This window comes from Nomascus leucogenys, chromosome 3, assembly GCF_006542625.1.
Source record: "Nomascus leucogenys isolate Asia chromosome 3, Asia_NLE_v1, whole genome shotgun sequence".
Classification (NCBI taxonomy): Eukaryota; Metazoa; Chordata; class Mammalia; order Primates; family Hylobatidae; genus Nomascus; species Nomascus leucogenys.
The window spans coordinates 149,164,011-149,186,731 of record NC_044383.1 but is presented as its reverse complement, the minus strand read 5'-3'; the positions used below and the strand labels follow the sequence as shown (position 1 = coordinate 149,186,731).

Genomic DNA, 22,721 nt, shown 5'->3' with positions numbered 1-22,721 from the left:
CTGAAATCACAAAATCAGACTTCTACTTGAGGATCTTCTTAAATTACCACCACTTGCTCCTATACTTTCACTCTTTCCCCCTTCTCAGGCTTCAAGCCATCTGTCTTTAAATATCCACAAAGTAATAATGTAACATTCAAACGTGGTCAACTTGAGACCTATCTGCAGTTACCATGTACCTAAACAACATCACTATGATATATCCTATGCCATTCAGTTAATGCGTTCCAATTTAAAAATCACATGGAAAAGTTTCACTTTGATGAAAGTAAAATGTAAAAATAAGCCTCTTGTGCCTTTTACCAACATGTAAAATAAATCAATTTTCCTATAACCTAAAACAAATCTAAGATTTTCTAACTCTGAACTTACTTCCACCTGCCTTTATTACTATCATTCTCTTAAGGGATTCATTTATCTCTCTACTCACTACCCTGTTGGGTTATTTTCTTTTACTCAACATTTACAAAAGAACAATATAAAGTCTTTTCAGATTACCCTTCAAAATTTAGTCTATTCTTAACTAATCACCCTTTAAAATTTAGTCTATTCTAGCCTATAAAACTACAACCTGTACAGAACATCAACACAAACATGTCTAAATATTAGTCTGGCAATCCTTTATCTTAGACTTTTATCACATTATTCCAAAGCAAATGACTCAGATTTATAAGGAACTGGGGAAATAAAGAGACTACTCTTTTTTTTTTTTTTTTTTTTTTTTTTGAAGAGTCTCGCTGTCGCCCAGGCTAGAGTGCAGTGGCGCGATCTTGGCTCACTGCAGGCTCCGCCCCCCGGGGTTCACGCCATTCTCCTGCCTCAGCCTCCCAAGTAGCTGGGACTACAGGCGCCCGCCACCTCGCCCGGCTAATTTTTTTTTTTTTTTTTTGTATTTTTAGTAGAGACGGGGTTTCACTGTGTTAGCCAGGATGGTCTCAATCTCCTGACCTCGTGATCCGCCCACCTCGGCCTCCCGAAGTGCTGGGATTACAGGCGTGAGCCACCGCACCCGGCCTCAAGAGACTAGTCTTAACAAAACATTTTAAATTACTGGCTGACACTTGACACGGGAGGATCACTTGAGGCCTTAAGTTCAAGACCAGGCTGGGCAATATCGTGAGACCCTGTCTCTTACCAAAAAAAAATTTTTTTTTAATTATCCAGGCATGGTGGCTCACCCCTGCAGTCCTACCTTTCTGGAGGCTGAGTCAGGAGGATCACTTGAGCCCAGGAGTTAGAGGATGCAGTGAGCTATGATAGCACCACTGCACTCTAGCCTAGACAGGGTGAAACCCCATCTCTTTTTTTTTTTCTTTTTAAAGGATTTTAAATTATTTATATTGTGTAAAACATGGACAGTGAAACCCTTAGGCAAATATTCAGTGAATTGTTCCTAGACCTAGATTCACCCTGCTGGAAAATGCTAATGGACACTACCTAAGAGAACGTTTGTCTTTGGTTTAACATCAATTTAATGATAATATGACTGTGCATTAGATGCTTGATTGTATTCTTATTTGGGGGAAGAGTTTAAAATACGCTGAGGGTAGATACTTCTAGCAAAACAGAATTAAATTAATTAAGACTATTCACATCAGAAGGTAGCCACATTACACAATTATCAGTCATAACATTATTCTGCTTAGAGGGGATCAGGCTCAAAGGTACTCTTACTTGTTAATAATGTAACTTAAATATATTTCTGTCCCAAGAGCCAAATTATCTAACATGCCTGAAACCAGCAGTTTCCAAACTATAAAATTTATTCATATCCTTTGTAAAGGAACAGCATTTACATATATAATGAAGAATGGGTCTATGATTTCTAAAATAAACGCCTGCCTTAAAATTGCAGAATTACAGGGGTTTTTTTCTAATAAGAATTTTTTTTTTTTTTTTTTACAAAAATCTTTAGGGCCTTTCAAATAAAATGCTATTCTACTACCCACCCTTAGACTTCCCTTTTATAAAGGCTACAAAGGTCACCAAAACTTTGTGATATAACTGAATGAGAGGAGATAATATATTCTATTAATAGATTAAAATCTAAGATCATAGAAAAAACTCAACCAGTTACTGACAGATCTCACAAAATTGCATCTTAATGTTTGTTTAAGTTACCTAACAAAGATAAGTATTTTTCTTTCCAAAATTTACTAATTCCTCTTCACCTCACAATTCAGTCATTCCCAAATTTAAAAAAATTTAAATGTAAACCAGGCATGAGTTACAACATGAGCATATTTCTCTGTATATACCTATTTTAAAGTAAGTTTCAGTTTGATGTTTAAGCTGGCAGGATTCGATGTTAATTTTTTCATTTAGAGAATTATATTTTTAAAAAACAGCACATCTTAATTTTTATTTAAATAACAAATGCATTTGAGTTAAACAAAATTCATCACTGAAATCATTTGGCTGAATTGTTATTTAATGAAAGCCAGACAAGGACAGTTTTCTTGCTTCCTTTCAATTGAAACCTGAAGCCCAACCTAAGTGGAATAATATAACTTTTTTTTTTTTCCAAGGGGTACTTTGATTTGACTTGAGCCAGCATTCTCATTCAAAATTAAGATTCCCAATTATTGTTTAAACCTGCCTCCACCCAAGGATCCACAGGTCTTTAACAATCCCCTAAAATTTCCCGTAACATGTCCTCAGAACTAGTACCAAGAATAAAAGGAAGAAAAAACATATTTCCTTAACCAAGTAATTTCAGAAAATGCTCAGTTAAACCAAGTTAACTTTCTTGACTGCAAATCCTGGAGACAATATGGCAACACATCCTGAATTCGCAAAAGGAGTATGCAGAACTTTCTGGACTACAGAACCCTTCTTTTCTCAGACTACCTCAGGAGACCAGTATTCCATGGAACACACTTTTCAAACATCAGCCTAAAGCCTTCCTTGTTCAGAGTTAAATTAGCAGATTTTTGTTCTCTCACTTCCAACCTAACCTATACTTTTTCAAGCCATCAGAGTAAAAAGCAAACTGGCAAGACGGGGAAAAGAAGGCATACTGGTAAAAACTATGCCATACTGTCTAGACCAGAATATGCTGACAACTCATCTATCCTTTAGAGCTTAGGCCCATCAGCTCAAGAATTCACACACTCACTAATCCAGATGTACCTCTTCCTCCATGCTCCTGATCAATTCATAAGCCCATACAATCACCTACACATACAGAAAAAAACTGAAACACATGGTTTCATAATAAAAGCTAAGTAAAATCCAAATGCACTAGGAAAACAAAAAAAATAAAAAGCCAAATTAAGCATACAGATAAACAATAGTTAAAATAAAAAGTTAGGCAGTAAGATACCCCTCTTCTCCAAAAACCTAAAGAGAGTCAAAGTCAAGAAAAAAGAACATCTGAAAATGAAGGGAAGAGAAGGACAGCAGCAATCATAGTGATCTACCACATTAATACATCACTCTATAATATAATGCCTGTACAGGATAGAGATAAGAAAACCTGGACTCAAAACAGACATATGGAGGCAGAAAAAGGAAAAAGCTAAGACCAAAGGTATAAAAAGCTCTAATAGAGAATTATTTACCTCCCTACTCAGAATGTTCCCACATTCAAGAACACTGTTCCCTGTGTCTAGAACACCACTCCCTTACCTGTTCTCCACTTCAATCCTACCTGTCCTTTAAGAGCCAAGTGAAATTTTACCTCCTCTCCTGAAACATTCCATAGCCTCCTCAGCCAAAAGCAGCCTCTTCAGCACCAGTCTTTAGTCTTCTTGGTATGTTTATATTTCTATTGTTACTTTTATTTTTATATTCTTTGCAACTACTGAGATAACTTGAAGGAATGAATTTGAAGCTTTAATGTGTCCCTCATAACATCGCACACATATTAATAACATACAACCAAACAGCCTAGAATAGAATGAAAAGTTTCAATTAAGTATGTTAAATCACTAAAAACTAATACATGAAATATGCAACTCTGACATTATTCGAAAATCACATGCTGCATCCCAACAACCATTTTATACTGCAATGCAACATAAAATGCTTATTTCAGATTAACTACATTGCAAAAATAAGAGTCTGGTATTCATAATGCCCAGTTACAATATTTTGTAACTTAAGGCTTTTAAAAAAGTAACTTCTGAAGCCACTTAATGCTATCATTACACACATGTCCTGAAAGCAAAGTGGCAAGTCCAACAGATAAGTAAATTATAATATACCTCGACAGCATGAAATATATTACTATAAACATATCTGCAAAGAATATGAAATGGCAAGGAAAAATGCTCATGATACTATTTTTTTTAAAAACCGTAATTCCAATTTTGCTACATCCATAAACACTGGTGGTGTGGGGGGGGGCACTAGAAGGAAAACATTAAGAGCAGCTATCAGTGCATGATGAGTACTTTTAACTTTTTAATTGATATATTTTACTTTTTCCCAATAAGGAATATTTCTTCTGATAAATAAGTTCTTTATAACAGTTTTTAGGATTACTGAAAGAAATTCAAGTTTCTCATAAACTCTCTAAGAACAATCTTAAAATGTATAGACAAAATTGGCCATCCCTATATTTCCCTGAAAAGAAGTAATTCCCATTAAGGTTCAAAGACAATGTGCTACACTATCTCTGTGCCCTCACCACTGCCTCTCCCAGGACTGAAAAAAGTTACAAACCATGCTACTGCCAAAGATGAACTGAAAATCTGTGGATCGATCTCCAATTCTCTACATTTTGGGAATAACAAAAAAGGAAAAAAGTGGGGCTGGGGAGCAGGGACTAAAATGCAAGTTATTATCAGTTACAAAGGTGGCAAAGTCAATCTCTTCCTCCCTGGTTCTCTATACAGAAACAAGACATATTCTTCTCTCCTGTGCAGAGTTCAATTTCAAGTCATTGAAGGCAAGAGTATTTTAAATTGCCTTGACAGTTTCAAAAAAAAAAAAGCTCAATATAACTGAACTAGGAAAATATAACTTAAATACATTAAATAAACGTACACTTCTGAATCACATCTAAGAAGGAACTTAAATGAGCAGTATTTCAACAATTGCAAAGCATATGTTAAAGCAATCTATGTAGTATTTACCTACTAAAAAAACTAACAAAGTATGTCGTAATGCTATAAACTATAATAAAAAGTGAGATAAGATTATCTTTTTACTGCTGATAATTTTTTATTACTATGATAAAACTATGATCCCCAAAAGAACTTTCTCTTCATATAACATAAACTATGACACATTTTCTTCTGATTTATTTTAATAAACAGAAATAAATTGCCTGGTTAAAGACTTTATAATTACAAAGAAAATGTACAAACAGGATACCTCTCAATATATGTGACTCAGTCACCCACCAAAACAAAAACCCTTCAAACAACTGAGCTGTAAAGGCAGAAACTATTTCAGAAAATAGCTGCAATCAATCTGATGTCCTAAACTAGTTACATTTAATATGGTCAACATACCAACATATAGTCTCTTAAAGAGACAAGTTCTTTAAAGAACTATGACAACTTTTTCACATGCCAATGAAAATACTCAATTCGGTAACTGTTATTTGTCATATTCCTGAGCAACTCTTCCTTTACAATTTAAAGGAGAACATTTTCCTATTATGGCAAAAGGGTTATTTCTCAACACATTTTAATCACTGAGTGCTCTCTTCTGTGTACTAATATCCCCATCTGCTGGAACATAAGTTCCTTACTACTAAAAGTTCTTAATGACAACAAGTTTGCAGTAGAGATTTTGCAACTACTAAGAAATACAATTTTAAGACTTACTTTCTACCTATGAGGTTTCCCCCACTTCATACGACTTTAAAAGCTTTAAAGATCTATATATATTCTTTTACCGATATCATTCAGAAGAATTCACTAAATTGAAACATTTTGCCTGTCATATTCTTTTTTCCCTACCCTTCGTGCTTAAGATACAAAGCACTAGTATAAACAACCATCTCCTTGTAAGTTATCTTTCTGGATCATATTGCCATCACACACATGCGCGCGCACGCACACGCACGCGCACGCACGCACCTGACATTAAAATATATGTGTATTTTCCATTTCTTCTGAGCATAAAAGTTAATAGAAGCAGTAAGTACAACAAAAGAACACAGCTAATAAATGACAGCATCAAAAAGTCAAAAACAAGATTTAGTAGAAATTAAAACTTAGTATACACAGAATGAGGACCCCCCCCCAAGAAAAGGAAAATAATTGTCATCAACCAGAAAAATGCGTCACTGGCTATATCTATTATTGGTAACAGGTCTAAAACAAATTAAAAATTTTTAAAGATAGTTTTACTGTTATTAGTAATATTATCAATTTTGTTATTTTGAAAGTATTTTCCTTAATATTGTACAATAAAGCAAAAAAGTATGTCACTATCAAGAACAACATTAGTTTAGCTGTGGCCAGAAAAAAAGATATAAAATTAACAATAACGCTAAAATTGAATTGAAAATATAAAAATGAATGGATGAATTTTAAAGTCAAAATTCTCCATAGAAAATGGCTCAGAAGTAATAACATCCTGAGAGTAATCAACATGTTTAAGACCTAAATTCAAGTATTTCATACCATTCCTACTGGAGAAATGGCCAAGTCTAGATCCAGAACAGGCAAGGCAGACAAGGCACAAGGGGAGCCTGGGGCATAACGCTGCCCCAGAAAGCAAGCACGAGTTCAACAGACACAGGAGCCAGTTTAATTATCAATGGCTAAAGCTGTAATAATTTTAACATCAAAATTAATTATAGCTGACTTAAGTACATTGAATCTATGAAATCCATGAGTCTACAATGATGATTAGAAAAGAGAAAAAATTCATTGGTCTCCATTTGAAGCAGCTAGCAAATCAACACTTTACTTTGAGAACCAAATAATAATAACCAGCAGCACATATCTGGCTTGCCCCATTAGAAACTCACTTCAAAATTGCAATGTATTTCCGTGTTGGGGTCAGAAAGCTGTACCTTTCAAAGGATGCCAAGTAATTGCAGAAAGAATGGCAGAATTAAAATATCATCATGGTGCAAGCTCTAATGAAACTGATTCAGGCAAAAAACTGGTCAAAACCATGGTGTGAATGTTGATGGGGCACCCTTGGTCGATGGGGCACCTTCTGGTTCCAAGAGGGAAAAAACAACAACTACCTTTAAAGTACAAGGAGCCATCTATCACCACTCTAATCCAGGTATCAATCTTTCCTTATCTGATGGCAGAACCTGTGCCTCCTAATGTGATAAAACAAAGTACACAGCAGCACCTATGAAGTACTCTAGTGGAAGATGCTATACTTGAACCTACTTTAGAACTAGCTTCCAATGTAATAGATACACAGGGCATAAGGGAACAAGCCCTAAACTAGTTAAATCAATGTCATTTGGGAAAAAAAAAAAAAGAGAGATGGTTCTAGATTTAAAAAGGTGTAACAACCAGATTTAATGAGCGGTGTTGAATAAGATTCTGGTTTGAACAATCCAGCTATAAAGAATATCTGGGGATCCACTACAGAAATCTGAATATGGACTGGTTATTACATTATCTGTAGGATTAATCCATCTTGTTCAGTGTAATGTCACTATGTAAGGAAGTGTTAACTTTTAAAGACACACAAATATGTATCTCTCTATGGATAAAATGTCAAGATATCTCTCATTTACCTAAAATAACTAAACACAAAAATTAATACAATTAAATTTTAAAAGTCCGCATCAAGCTTGGTAAAACATATTTAAAGGATCTCTGAAATTGGGACAAAATTTTCTTCAAGGCAAATTAATTCAAGAATTCCTAAGATTTTCTCCAAGAGTCTCTTCAATTGTCTTTAGCTCATATAGAAATGAAAGCTCAATTCTCTAAAAATTGGGCTGACAGCTAAACAAATGAGCCCCACATGTTCTCAATCCTTCAGGGTGAATACACCAACCTGTAGGTAAGGAAAAGAAAGACTTCTTTCTAGTTAAAACACACTTTAAAAAATATTTAAGGAGTTTAAAATACAGAAAACTCAATATAAATATTTTTATTAATACTATTTTAAGAAAATATCACTACTCAAAAAATTTTCCTAATGGGTTAACCACATAATAGTTTGACTCTTCACACTTCATCCAATGTCTACTTTAAACCCATATATATTGTATACATTCTCAGTTTATGCACAAAGAGTTCATTCTGACACTCCCAAATAATCCAAGCCTTAAAGATTCCCTACAACCTTCAGAATAAAATTCAGACTATGTATTCTGGCCTTCAAGGCCCACCACAATCTAGCCCTAACCTGGTCTGCTTTCTGTAGTCTCTATTTCCACTACTTCTATCTATGCATTTGCCATTCCAACTAACTAAATCCGTACCTATTTCCTAAGCCTTGCCCATCACCATGGTGCTGGCACTGCTGCACCTTCACTTCTCCTGGAACATCCTCCACCTTCCCATTCACCTCATTAAATCATACCAGCTGTTAATACCAACTCAGGTTCCACTTCTCAAATAAACATAACTAGATAGTTCAGCTCAAAGTGACATCCTCTAAACTACCAGAATGTTAGTAGTGATTCTCATGCACATAAAAACTAGCTGAACCTACATGGATACATTTTCCTTTTCTCATTCTCTAAAAGCTGCTTTGCTTATCTAATTGTTTATCCTATCATAAACAATTTTAAAATGTTGATAGAAAGCAGATGATGCAGGCCGGGGGCAGTGGCTAACACCTGTAATCCCAGAACTTTGGGAGGCCGAGGCGGGCATATTACCTGAGGTCAGGAGTTGGAGACCAGCCGGGCTAACATGGTGAAACCCTGTCTCTACTAAAATACAGCAATTAGCCGGGTGTGGAGGTGCGCGCCTATAATCCCAGCTACTCCGGAGGCTGAGGCAGGAATTGCTTGAACCTGGGGGACAGAGGTTGCAGTGAGCCAAGATCCAGTGCCTGGGCAACAGAGCAAGTTTCACAAAAAAAAAAAAAAAAAAGGCAGTGATGCTGCTACTTTATAGTATGAGAGGCTCTTCTGAATACGCATCAACTTCAGAGTATTTGGATTGAGGTTGGCAGGGCGGTTGATAATTTCATTCACAGATGAAGAAGCTTGAGGTTCAGAGAGATTAGTTATCTCGTCCAAGATAGCAAACCAGTTAATTGCAGAGTCATGATTAGATCCCAGGTTTATAGTATAAGAATGCTTACCACTTCACCACAGGGTCTCATTAGCATATGCACAAAAACATAAATTCATTTCATCTTTATGCTGGCTCACACATGTGCACGCGCACACATACAGAGTTAAAACTTGAATACTCTCATGATAATGGCATCACTGCAACCATGGTGGAATCAGCGACAACAGACAATTAGATGTGGTTTCAGGGTAATTTTTTTGATCCCAGTTTGAAATTTTTTTTTCTTAAAAAAATGTATTCACCTGCCATGTAACAACTGTATCAAAGGGATACAATTACTGTAACACAGCAAAGAACTGTGGCTTACATTTAATTTGTTTGAATTATTTGAAATGAGCAATCATCCTCCAGATGCTGGCATCAGGAATACGATGTGGTAGCTACCTGGTGGCTACCTGGTGCAGCACCGTTTCCATTTAATTCATAACCATCCATTTCCTGGGTGTCACTCTTCAGTTATCTACCTGATATATCACTGGGCTGTTTACCCCACGCTGATCTAAAACTGATACAAGTATACATTCCTGACTTGAATCACTTAGCAATAGTATACTTCTCTATGAAATCACCCAATCAAAAATGTTTCCTCTTGAGTACTAAAAATAATAGCAGCAACAATTTTTACTACATTATTAAAAAAACTGAGGCTCTAGCCTTTGCTTTCAAAGAAGTGAATGAGCTGAAATCCTCTAAAAATGGCTTTCTCACTTTTAGCCTCTTAATTACAAAGTTATCATTAAAAATAAATTCTAGTTCTAAGAATCTGACCATCATTTGTTCAAAACCAGCATATCACAGAATTAGCAAAAAACCATTTGCTTTTTCTTCTTTACCTTCACAACTTGAGGCAACAGCAGCAGCTTTTTAGCATATGGAAATACTCTAGGTTTTTCCCTCCAGCTCCCCTTGTGGAGAAACAGGCCACAAAATGGAACAGAGGGGAGAAGTGAGTGTCTTGCTCTAGCTCTGCTGCCGACTTGTCTTGAGACAAACCAAGTCACAACCACTCCAGGTCTTAGTCTCTGCATCTATGAAATGAAGATATACTCCCAACTCTCAGGTCCCCTGCAGCTCTAAAACACAATTCTTTGATATAATCTGCAAGGTAATTTTAAGACCCTGTAAAATTATGACATTGAAGAGTTTATGAAAAAGTTCCAAATTTTATTTGTTTTTGAGATGGAATCTCGCTCTGTCACCCAGGCTGGAGTGCAGTGGCACAATCTCCTCTCCCTGCAACCGCCACCTCCCAGGTTCAAGCGATTCTTCTGCTTCAGCCTCCTGAGTAGCTGAGACTATAGGCACACTCTACCATGCCCGGCTAATTTTTAGCAGAGACAGGGTTTCACCATATTGGCCAGGCTAGTCTCGAAATCTTGACCTCGTGATCCACCTGCCTTGGCCTCCCAAAGGGCTGGGATTACAGGCGTGAGCCACCTCGCCTGGCTCGGTTTCAAATTTTAAAATTGCATGTTTGTTTTTTTACTATGCATTTCCCTAATTCTACTCTTAAAATTTACTATTTTTTGTTTGTTTTTTTCCTATATATTTCAAACTATAAAATCAGCTTAAAAACCAAGGGCTCCCCAATGATTTGCTACTGACCAGGAGATCAGGCCCAGTCTCTACAATGACCTCTCTTGCACTAAAGCAAAAGCAAGGTGCTTACTTAAGGCCTGCTACTTATTCAATCCAGGGGCCAACCTTTCTCAGCTGGAACTTAACCAGCCCCAGTACTCACAAAGCCCAGCTCACATTCACTGCATGTCTTCACTTACAGATATAAATGCCTGCACACACATGCCGTTTACTTACATTGTGACCATAATGTGGAGCCACTTTATGGATGTAACTGCATTTTGATGTTTATTTTATTTTATTTTTTAAGACAGGGTCTCACTGTTGCCCAAGGTGGAGTGCAGTGGCACGATCATAACACTGCAGCCTTGACCTCCTGGGCTCAAGCAATCCTCGCTCCTTAGCCTCCCAAATAGCTGGGACTACAGGCACACACCACCACACCCGACTAATGATGTTCTTTCTGATACTTCAATATGTGCTTATCTGCTAAGCAGAATATGACACATTCTGCTTATAATAAATAATGTGATATAAATCTTACAATCGATTCATTTCCCCAGCCTCAAAATTTAGTTCTATAAAAATATTGGACTAATACATGAAGCAACTTTATGAACATAATTTATTCTGTTAGACTTGATAGGATTGCTGGATTTTCAAACTAGAGTTTCTGCATCAAGAAACTGAAGACGAAAACATTAAGTGCAGTCCTTTTCTTGCTAATTGTAAGAATTCTAGATAAATACTTCTGCAATATATTTTTTAAAAATTCATCACAGATTTTCAAACACTGTTACTGCTAAAGCACAGTAATAAACAGTTTAGAAATAAAAGAGCTGGCCATGCCTGGTGGCTCACACCTGTAATCCCAGCACTTTGGGAGGCTGAGGCAGTCAGATCACGGCGTCAAGAGTTTGAGACCAGCCTGGCCAACGTGGTGAAACCGCGTCTCTGCTAAAAATACAAAAATTAGCCGGGCCTGGTGGCGGGCACCTGTAATCCCAGCTACTCGGGAGGCTGAGGGAGGAGAACTGTTTGAACCCAGGAGGCAGAGGTTGCAGTGAGCCGAGCGCACGCCATTGCACTCCAGCCTGGGTGACAGAGCGAGACTCCAACTGAAAAAAAAAAAGAAATAAAAGAGCTAAGTTTCAGCTAAGTGAAAGCTTCAATTTATCAGTTTTCTAAGTAATGGCACTGTTTAAAATTAAAGACACATCTGTGTTTAAAAACATAACTATTTGTGTTAAATGACAATCAGCCACATATGATTATACTCAGCTTTCTTTTAAACTAAAATCACTCAAATACCGTCTTTATCCTGAACACACCAAAGCAGCACTTAGGGACAAGAAATCATTCCTATCTATTGTGCCCTGCATGGAGTACAAGAACTATATACATGGGGACTTTTAAAAGGGTAACTAACAGGGTGGGGAAAGTTTACCTATATAATTCCATAAATGCCAAAATTTTCCAAGAGCTGAGATGAACACTGGTAGTTTATCTCTGCTTATGAATTGATACCCTTTGGTATAAGGACTGACAAGAAACTATACTATTTAAGTAAAGCAATTTTATCTTCCTAAATCTCCTTCCCAACAATGACATTAAAGTAAAATTAAGCACCTTGGCAGCAAGTACTACAAATAACATGACATTTTTTTAAGTTATTTTTAAGAAAAAATACAAGTGCCTTTTCCTCTAAGGGCACAAAACTATCAACAATCACACAACTGCTTCGTTTCTTAAAATTATTAGACAGTACTTCTAATGTCACCTCCGGATTTTCATTTTTTTTAAACCATGTGCACATACCCTATCTTTGAGAAACTAGAAATCAAAAAAGGAGGTAAGATGTCAACATGTTTAATTCAACAAACATCTGAGAAGTGTATGCTAGGCTCTAAGGTAGGCACCTTCAAGAAAGTAATTTTAAGAGGGCAGACAGGTAATAATATTCCAATGCTAACTATAATGATCACTCCATAGAAGGTAGTACCTAACACAGACTGGGGTTATAAACAAATTTCTTAACAGTCCCACTAACATAACAAACTATATCCACTATAAAAGTTTATTGTTAGTTGTGCTTTTCTGTTAAGTAAAAAATATAACTGTAAAACACCAAATAATCTAGCTATTTTGGGCTCAAAACTTTTTTAAAGGGGTATAAATATTCCCTAAAAGTTATCATTCAGGGTAAACAACACATTATTGCACTTAAAATTCACATTAAGCTGTCTTAATGTCAAATACAGGAGGGACTGGAGAAAAAAAATGAAGTCCCGTTGATCATGTAAATAAAAAGCCGGTATATATCTGTGTGACCTCGTAACATAGGCCCACTCACCACTCCCCATCCCTTGGCCTTAAAATAGAACCTTGGATAGGTTCATAACAGCTGACATACCAATAGCAGAAAGTTGCTCAGTGGGCTGCCTTTTAAGTTATCAACAAACAAAAACCAACAATGTCACAGCATTTTCCATCTCCAACAGAGAAGGGCAAATTTTGCTTACAACTGCAACATCAAACAAATAAATCAAACAAATGTATTAGCTACACCGAATTTCTCAAGTAAATTAAACTGTAGTTCCAGTCAGTTTATAAAAAGTTGCTCCTATGATCACACTGGTGTAATTCCCTTGATATAAAAACCAAACCAAACCATAAAAAAAAAAGGGAAAGAAAAAACCACCAAAAAGAAAAAAAAAAAAAAAAAACAAAAACAAAAGAAAAGCCCTTACATGTCTAAGTATATTGGCCTCAGAAAAAGAATCTGAATCATGCTTCAGTGAAGGCCGGGTCAAAGCATGAGGGTTTTATTATACTTCACTTTTTTCATCACAGAAATCTATTTCCCTGAAAAAGGAAACCAAAAACCATTTGCTCTTATGGGAAACTGACCAATTTCAATCAGCTCCAGGACAGCGACAGTGACTAGTGAAGCATTAACAGAAATATAACGTGCATAAAGCATTTAAGAAGTCAAATTAACTTGATTTAACTTGACATTCTCAGTCATTTAAGAAAAAGTGTCCATCCCAAATATGCTAGTAAATGTGACTAGCAAAGAGACCTATTTCTATCAACTGTGTTACAGTCGGATACAACTTTTACTACAAAACATGTAAACTGGATACAGTTTCCAAAGGAATCACCTTCCACCTACAGGGGAATTTAGCTTTAAAAGTACAGAATGAATGTTTAATAAATGCCCCATAATGATACAATTGATCTTTTCCGTGACTGCCAATATATAGCTGCTGACACCTCCTGGGTGAGAAAAGATAATGGAAAGAAGTGATTATAAATAGTAGCTTCCTTCTTGCTACCACTAATTCAAGGGCTGTGTACAAAAGCAAAATCTTAGTTCCTAAAGAACAGATTATTTCACCTTAAAACCTGTTTGTTACAGAAGATGATTACTGACAACAACAATTGCTTCTTCAGACAAAAAGAAAAGCTTTTTGTAAGAAATCTCTATAGCAAGAGTCCTCTCAATACCAACAACCATATAATTCTTAAGTCAAAGCTTTTGTAAATGAATTCTCAGGAAAAAAAAATGATGGTAAGAAAACCTCATGATACATCCAATAACAGAGGCAAAAGAAGTGAAAATAAACATTAACATGAAAAAATAGCAACCATTTAAGCAAGTTTTAACAAAATATTTTTACTCATATATTTAAAGGAGAGGGAGCAGGCAGGGTACAAACTAAACAGGTCAGACAGAAAGTTTGTTGTAAACACAAAAAGACCATCAGAAAATGAAAATATATTTTCAAATCAGTAATACGGCATTCTAATCCATCTGCTCTCTTTTCTGAGCCACACAGTAATTTTTCTGATATCCACCATAAAAAGATTTAGACTGTTCTTCCTCATTACACATTTTTTATTTCTGTATCAGCAGCTTTAACCCCTCCTCCACCTAAAAAATTGAAAACTCAAAATCTGCTTTTAAAATACTAGTTCTCCATTTTCCCCTAATACAGGATTGTTAAGTCTAATAGACTGTACTCTTCACCTTCTGGATTCTAAATTACAAAACTTTATTAAAATTTGCATTCAACTACTGTTGTTTCATTCTCATGACAAAAAAAGTTTGTTTTTTTAAAAACCATATATTATCTTCTCTAAGGGTTCAGTTGAAAACGTCTCTATAAAGGTAGGGCAGTTTAAGACCTAGGCTTTATGTGTAATCCTATAATCATCTCTATCTTCAATAAAAGGTTTCAAACTCAAGTTTATGCCCTTTATATGACGGGCCCAACCTAAAATGTATTCACAACTTTAAAAAACAACCGTGTTGAAGATACTTCAGTGGAAGAGCTGGCACACACATCCCCACCACCGGCAACAGCAAAAAACAAAACAAAACAAAAACAAGCAGTAAAACAAAAGGACTGTCCACAGTCAAGATAGAGACTAAAGGTTAACTTGGCAAGGAATTGAAATATTCTAAAACATCCAAGTCTTCATCAACTAGGAAACCAGCACACTTAATCCTCAAATTTGTAACTAGCCAAATGGAAATTCTTAGGCTGACAAGCACATTTTTTAAAAGCTTATTCTTTGAAAAATATTTTAAAATAAAAAATGTAAAATCTCATTTAAAATTCCTAATTATCAGAAAATACATCTACTCTAAGTACGATGTTAACTTCATTAAACCAATCACTAAAGTAAAATTTTTACTAAATTTTATCTAAATGTAAAAGTAATTTTTCAGCCAAGCATTATAGGCAAAACAACAACAAAAAAGTAATGCCTAACCAGAAACAAAAGTCATGATTAATTTGTTTTGGACAATGACAAACCACAAAGGGGTAAGGCACAAGATGCCAAATTTCACAATCATCCAAAAAAAAAAAAAATGTGATGGACTTCAGAAACCAATATTTTTCTTAAGTCAAATTAAGTTTATAACAAGGCTAACAATTACAGGAAGCAGCTTATTCCACACTAAGGAATAGCCCTTTTTCCTGCATGTTTGTACTGCTCTGATAAAAAACAATCAAACTTCCTCGTCATTATATTGCCCATTTTAAACATACCATATGCCACACAGAAGCAATCTTTACACTGGGAAATTGACAAGGCTAAAACTAAAGATAGATTAAGATGAGAGATGGAGTAAACTACATTAAAAGGGGAAGGGGAAACAAAATTATCTAGGAGATATCATAGTGGTCTCCTACGTTTAAAACGCAAACGAGTACTATTTCCAACCACAGAGAAGCCTTTGTTAGAGACAATGACATAATTGAAATTTCTGGATTTGAAAGATTAAAAATTATTAAAGCCTAAGGTTGGAAACTTGATAACAAGGAATCAGCTCTAAATTTAGAGATTTTAGATCAACATAAAAGCACAAGAAACTTTTTAAAACTAAAGAACTCAAAAGTATGCAGCTTTTTAAATAGTATACATAAGGTAAAAGTATTTTCAAACTTTTTTTCGGAATCTCCTATTAGTCTTTGAATTCAACATTTCAGGAATGCAATTTAATTTTAATTAACCCTAAATATTGTCAAGGCCTATTTTCATTTTATCGTCGATAAAGGATTCCTTCTAAACAACTGCACTCAAGAAAAAAAACTTTCATCAGAAATTGTTACTAATACTACTAAAATTTTAACTTAACCAAAATATGCCAAGGAGAAGATAGAGTGTTATTTTTGAAACGTCATAAAGTTATGCCAATAATTTTAAGGAAAGTATTTTCAATGTTCGAAAACGCTACATAAACACATGATGACAAATCAAATAATCTATAATTGAAGTTTCAACTAAATTTAATGTAGGTCAGATTGAGTATGTTACACATTTTGTTCCAACCATTTTCATGGTTAAAAAATAACTGGCGCCCCTTAGCGCTCACATTTGGAAATACTCAATTTAAGAGTTCCAGCAATTTTTTTTTTTTTTTTGACATTCCAGAAAGTTTTCTGCCTCCACAATCTTTCAAATGCCAACACAAATAGGAAAAGCAGAACTCCTTAAAGGGACAGCTCAGGTTTTCTGTGGAACAACTTGAAATTAACAGATTTGCTGTTCCAACAGTGGAAAATGCCCATTTCAATGTTGGTGAGTGCTGTATGTTTAACATACGGAAGCAAAACAACGAGAAAGCCGTAACACCTAACCATTTTCTACTTTTAAGTTGTTTCTATGACTTTCAAGACAACAGAACTCCTGGGATTTTTCTTTAACCATTTTTTTATCATGGAAACATTTCCGGCCTTTTGTTCTCTAGTGACATTCCAACTCCCCAAGCTTCAAACTCCTGTTGCCCGACTCTATTTTTAAAATCTCGAAATTCTTGCGAAAAATCTAAACTCCATTGTTCATCTCTTCAACCTATAGTTTTCAGTTTCCTTTACACAGTCCTCCCGTGATGCCTCTAAGCAGAAAAAACAAAAAACAAACAAACAAACAAAAAACTCCTGGCTAGTCGATTTTCGAAACAGACTTTTTTGTGGTCATTTTTTTTTTTTCTCTAGGCGTCCACAGAAACCCACAGCTACTAGAAATTAATACTTCAGGTACTACTATGAGAACTTAAGAAAATTCCAGAATTGGTCAACATTAATCTTCTTGTCATTCTTCACTCCCCACAGCGCTCCATAAAGCGTTTTGGAAACTTTGGCTCAATTTTATTTAGCCCTTTCCAAACGTCTCGATTCCCTGTCCTACAAACTCAGGCGGCTGCGTCCCCGGGAGCAAACCCTCCGCCCAAGTTCTTCTAACTCAAGCTGCGCTCCGATCTGTCATCGCGTTATTTCGCACTCCACCCCCCCCCCACCCCCGAAAAGTGAAGTTCAACTCCCTAACAGTTCTCGCTTCCCCAAACAAAAGGGAAAAAAGTGCTTTTCGCCGTCACTTCGTCCTCCCTGTCGGCTACGCCAGCATAATTTCGGTCTCCTACGGAATTTCTTTAAACTAACGAGCCCCACGCTGACTTCCACTTAGTATTTACCAGCTGCACCAACTCCCCAAGCACGAAACCCCGCTTTAGTCCTCACGGGAGGGGAGAGCTCCCGAACGCGGGGCAGCGGGGGTCCGCGCAGAGCAGGCTCGGGAGGCCGAGCGAAGGAGCGGGGCCCGCGCCGGGGACACGCGTCCTCCAGGCCGGCGGCGCGGCGTGGGCCTGCTCTCGGGAGGGCTCGGCGAGGACCACCGAGTCCGCGCGGCCCCCGCCGGCCTCTCGGAAATGTGACCGCCAAAGCTAGAGGGGCCGCAGGGCTCACCCCGCAGCCCTCTGCAGCGCGCAAACTTGGACGCCAGCGGCGCGGGGTCCCGGCCGGGCAGGGGGCGTCCGGCACCGGCGGATCCACCCCGGCCCGCCCGCCCGCCACAAGCCCGGCCCGGCGCCCCTTTTGTGCGCCCTCCCGGCCTCCCCGTCCCCCCGGCGCTCGGTCCCGCCCGGCCGTGACCTTCCCGCCCTCCCCACCATCCCAAGCGGGGAAAGGGGCCGCCCCGGCGGGGGTCGGGCCGGGGCCGGGGCCGGGGCCCTGGAGACGCTCACCTTCGTCCAGCAGCCGCTCGAGGTGGTTGAAGATCCCGCAGAAGTTGGGCAGGCTGCTCATGAGCTTCTTGTCGTTCATCAGCTGCATCAGGTAATCTGGGGTGGGCTTCGGCTTCTCCTTCGTTTCCATTTCCCCGACCATATTCCAGGCTCCGCAGCTCACTCCGCCCGCCGCCGCCGCCGCCGCCGCCGGAGAGGAGGGAGGGGCGGGGGCGAGCCCCGGCCGCGGGCCGCTCGGGACCCGGCGTCCCGCTCCGCGCCGGCTCCCGCTCTGGCTCCCGCGCCGAGCCCCGGGGCGGCCGGCACCGCGCGCTCGCCCGCCCCCCGCAGGCACTTTCCGCCCGGGCCCGACGCGCTCCCAGCCGCCGCCGCTCTCGGCCGCCCGGCTCGGCGCGTCCCTCACGAGGCCGGCGGGCGGGCGGGAGGCGGGTCTCGGCTGGCCGAGTGCGGGCGCGGGGCGCGGGCTGCTGGCGCCGGACGAGGAGGAGCCGGGGCCGCCGCTTGCTCGGCTGGTCGAGCCCGCTCAGCGCCGCCGCCGCCTGTGCCGCGGGCTCGGGGGTCTCTCTGGGCTGGTCCCCGCCGCGGCGCCTCTGCCGCTGCCGCTGCCGCCGCGCTCTGACTGCGCTCCTCCTCTTCCTCCTCCTCCTTCTCCTCCTCCTCCTCCTCACTCACTTGGCGGCGGAGTTCGCCTCAGTTCAGGCGGCGCTGCCAGCGGCGGCGGCAGCAGCGGCGGCGGCGGGGGGAGGGGCAGCGGCGCGGGGAGGGCCGGGGGCGGGCGGCGGGCGGGGCCGCGCAGGGCGGCCGTTAGCGGGGCTCGGCCGGCGCGCTCCCGCTGCCCACAGCCCGCCGCTCCCCGACCCGGGCAGCCGCCGGCGCCGTGCCCCCTCCTCCCTGCCTCCCCGGCGGGGCGGGCGACGGGGGCAACGGGAGCGTGACGGGAGGCGGCGCTCGGCGGGCCCGGGCCTGGGCGCAGGGACTGGGTCGCCGCCGTGCGGGGCGCCCTGGGCGGGTGGGTGTGGGCTGCGGGGCCGACGGCCGCGGGGGGGCGCGGGGCTTTCCACGGTACGGGGCGGGTGGGGCCGCGGGCGCGGTCGGGGCTGGCGCGGCAGGCGAGAGGAATTCCAGCGGGACGCGCCAGCGCTGCCTCCGCCTCGCCTCCCGTTACTATAGTTTTTTCAGAACCTCTTATCCACCCCGCAGAAGAGAAATTTTTTTTTAACGTCCTGTTGCTTCACGGGGGACTTTCGGGGTGGGCATCACGTGGCCCGACACGTAGCCGTGGGGGCTCCAGAGCGCGTGCGCGTGTCGAGCCTGGTGGCCACGCCCCTTCCGAGGGTCGCTCCGCCCCCGCCGGCACCCGCGAACGCGCGGTGGGGGAGGGGAGGGGCCCGGAGCGCGCCTGCGTGGGGCGGGGGCGGGGCTGGGGGCGGCAGCCGCCCAAGGGCTGGGTCTGGCTGTTTAGGGCCGGGTCCTGGCCCGTCGCCCACGGTGCGGATGGCTGGTGGGCTTTCCCTGGCCGTCGAGCCCGCCACGGCGCGGGTCTTGGGTGCGGGGCGGGCGGGGGTGGGGCGGGGGAGCCGAGTATAGGAGTTTGAGGCTTTTCGAGGCGCGTGCCGCGGCGTCCGCCTCTGCGGGACTCCGCGCCGGGCGCCCTCGGCCGGCGCGCCCGGCTGCCGCTTTGTCGCCGAGGGAAGCACACGCGACGCCCCTCCCGTCGCCGCCGTGGCTCGCTTCGGTGTTTGTGATTTGCTGAGAGGCTAGAAAGCAGCACGGCGGAGAGGAGCCTCGCGCTCGCCAGGGGGGAAGCCTGCGCGGACACGCGTGCGCACCCACGGGGCGGGCGTGGGGGGTCCGGGCCACGCGGGTGACGCGCCTGCAGGGAAGCGATCTTGTTGTACCTTTCCGTTATTCTGAAAGCAAATCGTAGCGAGACCCGAGCGCAGCGGCTCAGCAAATAATAAGGGGAGCGTCAATCGTGCTCGAAATGCTTCCTTCGCGATGGCGTCAGTGTTCCGTGAGGGAATGAAGCCGCAGTAGGAAATAAAGAGCCTGTGCGCGTAGTCTGAAAAGCAGAAGTCAACATTTTTACAGATGAAGAAAGAATACGGAGGCAAGAGGTCTTTGTCTGCAGTTTGGTGGATTTCCAACATTTAGACTTGTTTGGAAGAATTTCCTGAGCTGCAACAATGAAGTCCTTGATCTATAGAAGTCGGCAGTCCCTAAATCTACGTCTGCATTTTGTTGCAAATCCTTTATAACATTCCATTAAAATAATGCAAAGTTACTTAATATCCAGTTGGCCATGTGAGAGTAATTCGCGGCTGAAATTTTCTGTTAATCATTCTGTCTTCTGACTTAACAGTGAACGTAGTTGACTTTTTTTTGTAAAATGTTGCTTCACACGAATTCTGAGAATCACCTGTAAGTTTGAATTGTACTGAAGGCATTGTAAGAATTTCAAACGAACGCTGAGTGGCCAGTAGCTTCTGGCCTTTTCGTTTAACAAGCACAGAGTTCGTTTTTAAAATTAAGTTACTTTGACAGAGGAGATGTAGTAGCCTTGGTAGATAACATTAAAAATGTAACTGTCAGATGTTTCAAATTCTGCAACAGCCGTGTCTGTTTTAGAGCCATAGGATATGTACTTACTGAATAGCCTGTTTAAAGATGAATTTTGTAAATGCAGGGAATAGTAACTTGCAAAAAAGCTATGGTCTCTAAGTAATGAGGGCTGTTTCAGTACCTAGAAAAATCAAAATCAAGGTTTTGATGCTGCTAGTGTAAAAGATGCAATCCCCTTCTTAATGGCTTGCTTATTTATTAAGCTTCTAGGCACTATGCTGAATGTCCTGCATGCATATCTCATTTAATCATCAGTACCACTTGGGCTTAGGTTAGACTGTTATCCCTATTTTACAAATAAGCGGAAACCCAGGAAAGATGAAGTTAAGTAACTTGCGCAAGAATATAGCTAATGAGTCTTGTGTCTGGGATTGTAATCCAATTATATTTTATTCTAAAGCTTTTTTTTTTTTTTTTGCTTTTTTTCCTTGACCTATCCTTTAAATCAGGTTGAATTTTATGACAATATTCCACCATTTTTGACCCGTAGAAACAGCAGTGTCATAAGCCTCAACCATTTAAACCAGATTAAAGAAAAATGATAGGCAATTTTCATTTCCTATGTATTAAATCACTTACGGTTACAGCATTTGATAATAGTTACTGTGTGTTATTTTTTTTTTTTTTCTTTTTTGAAACGGAATTTCGCTCTTGTCACCCAGGCTGGAGTGCAATGGCGCTATCTCGGCTCACTGCAACCTCTGCCTCCCGGGTTCAAGTGATTCTCCTGCCCCAGCCTCCCGAGTAGCTGGGATTACAGGCATGCGCCACCACGCCTAGCTAATTTTGAATTTTTAGTAGAGACGGGGGTTTCCATGTTGGTCAGGCTGGTCTCGAACTCCCAGCCTCAGGTGATCCGCCTGCCTCCGCCTCCCAAAGTGCTGGGATTACAGGCGTGAGCCACCGTGCCTGGCAGGTTACCTTTTCAAATATATGTAGATCACCTCACTTCCTGACAGTCCCTCAAAGGTTTCTTATCTCAAGAAAGAAAAAATCCGAAGAGCTTACCAAGGCCTGCAAGATGACAGGTGTGCCCCTGGTGCATCACTGACCTTATGTCCTTCCTCTCCTCCCACGGCCCACTTGGCTGCACCCCCGTGGAATCCGTCTGGATCCTTAAACATTCCAAACATGCTTACCCTCCCCAGGACTCTGCCCTTGGTGTTTGCTCTCCTCGGAAAGCTTTTCCCCATACATCGGCGACCCCTGCTCCTATTTATCTTTAGAAGGTGTCCCTTAACACCCTATGTAAAATGGCGCCTTTGTGCAGGCAAACACCTCCTCCCTTCTTCCATCCGCTTACCCCAGGTTCTTTTCATACCATTTGTTTCCACCTGACGTAACTATAGGTCAACTTGTTTGCCACTGGCAGCAACATTGTAAGCTCCATGAGAAAAAGGAGTTTCTTCTATTAGGAATTTCCAACACCTAGATCAGCATATGGTACATGTAGGCACTTATTAAATATGTGTCCAAAAGAAGTATTAAGTACTTGTTATGGACCAGAAGCTCTGCAAAACCCTTATCTTCATTGTTTTATTTTCATCTTTACAGCCAATATTTGAGGTAGGCAGGAAGAGCCATATTTCAGAGATGAGAGGGCTGATGCTTAGGAATAGTAAGTAGCTGCAGAGGGTCGGGTGCGGTGCTTGTACCAGTGATCCCAGCATTTTGGGAGGCCAAGGCAGGTGGATCACTTGAGCCCGGGATTTTGAAACCAGTCTAGGCAACATAGTGAGACTCTGTTTCTACAGAAAATACAAAAATTAACAGTCTGATGCCACATACCTGTA

The 22,721-nt window shown here is 40.9% G+C and overlaps 1 protein-coding gene across 6 annotated transcripts in view; it reads right to left on the bottom strand.

The window, feature by feature from the left end:
• QKI (QKI, KH domain containing RNA binding) overlaps positions 1-19,004 on the bottom strand; it is a 165,152-nt gene extending 146,148 nt beyond the window's left edge. For 3 of the 6 annotated variants that reach the window (XM_030809946.1, XM_030809947.1, XM_030809944.1), the window contains exon 1: positions 18,307-19,004. In XM_030809946.1, the coding sequence (XP_030665806.1) occupies positions 18,307-18,448 (142 nt within the window). In that variant the 5' untranslated portion in view covers positions 18,449-19,004. The remainder of the gene's footprint in view (positions 1-18,306) is intronic. The other 3 variants (XR_004029409.1, XM_030809948.1, XM_030809945.1) reach the window with 2 other exon arrangements.
• Between the last annotated feature and the right edge of the window lie 3,717 nt (positions 19,005-22,721).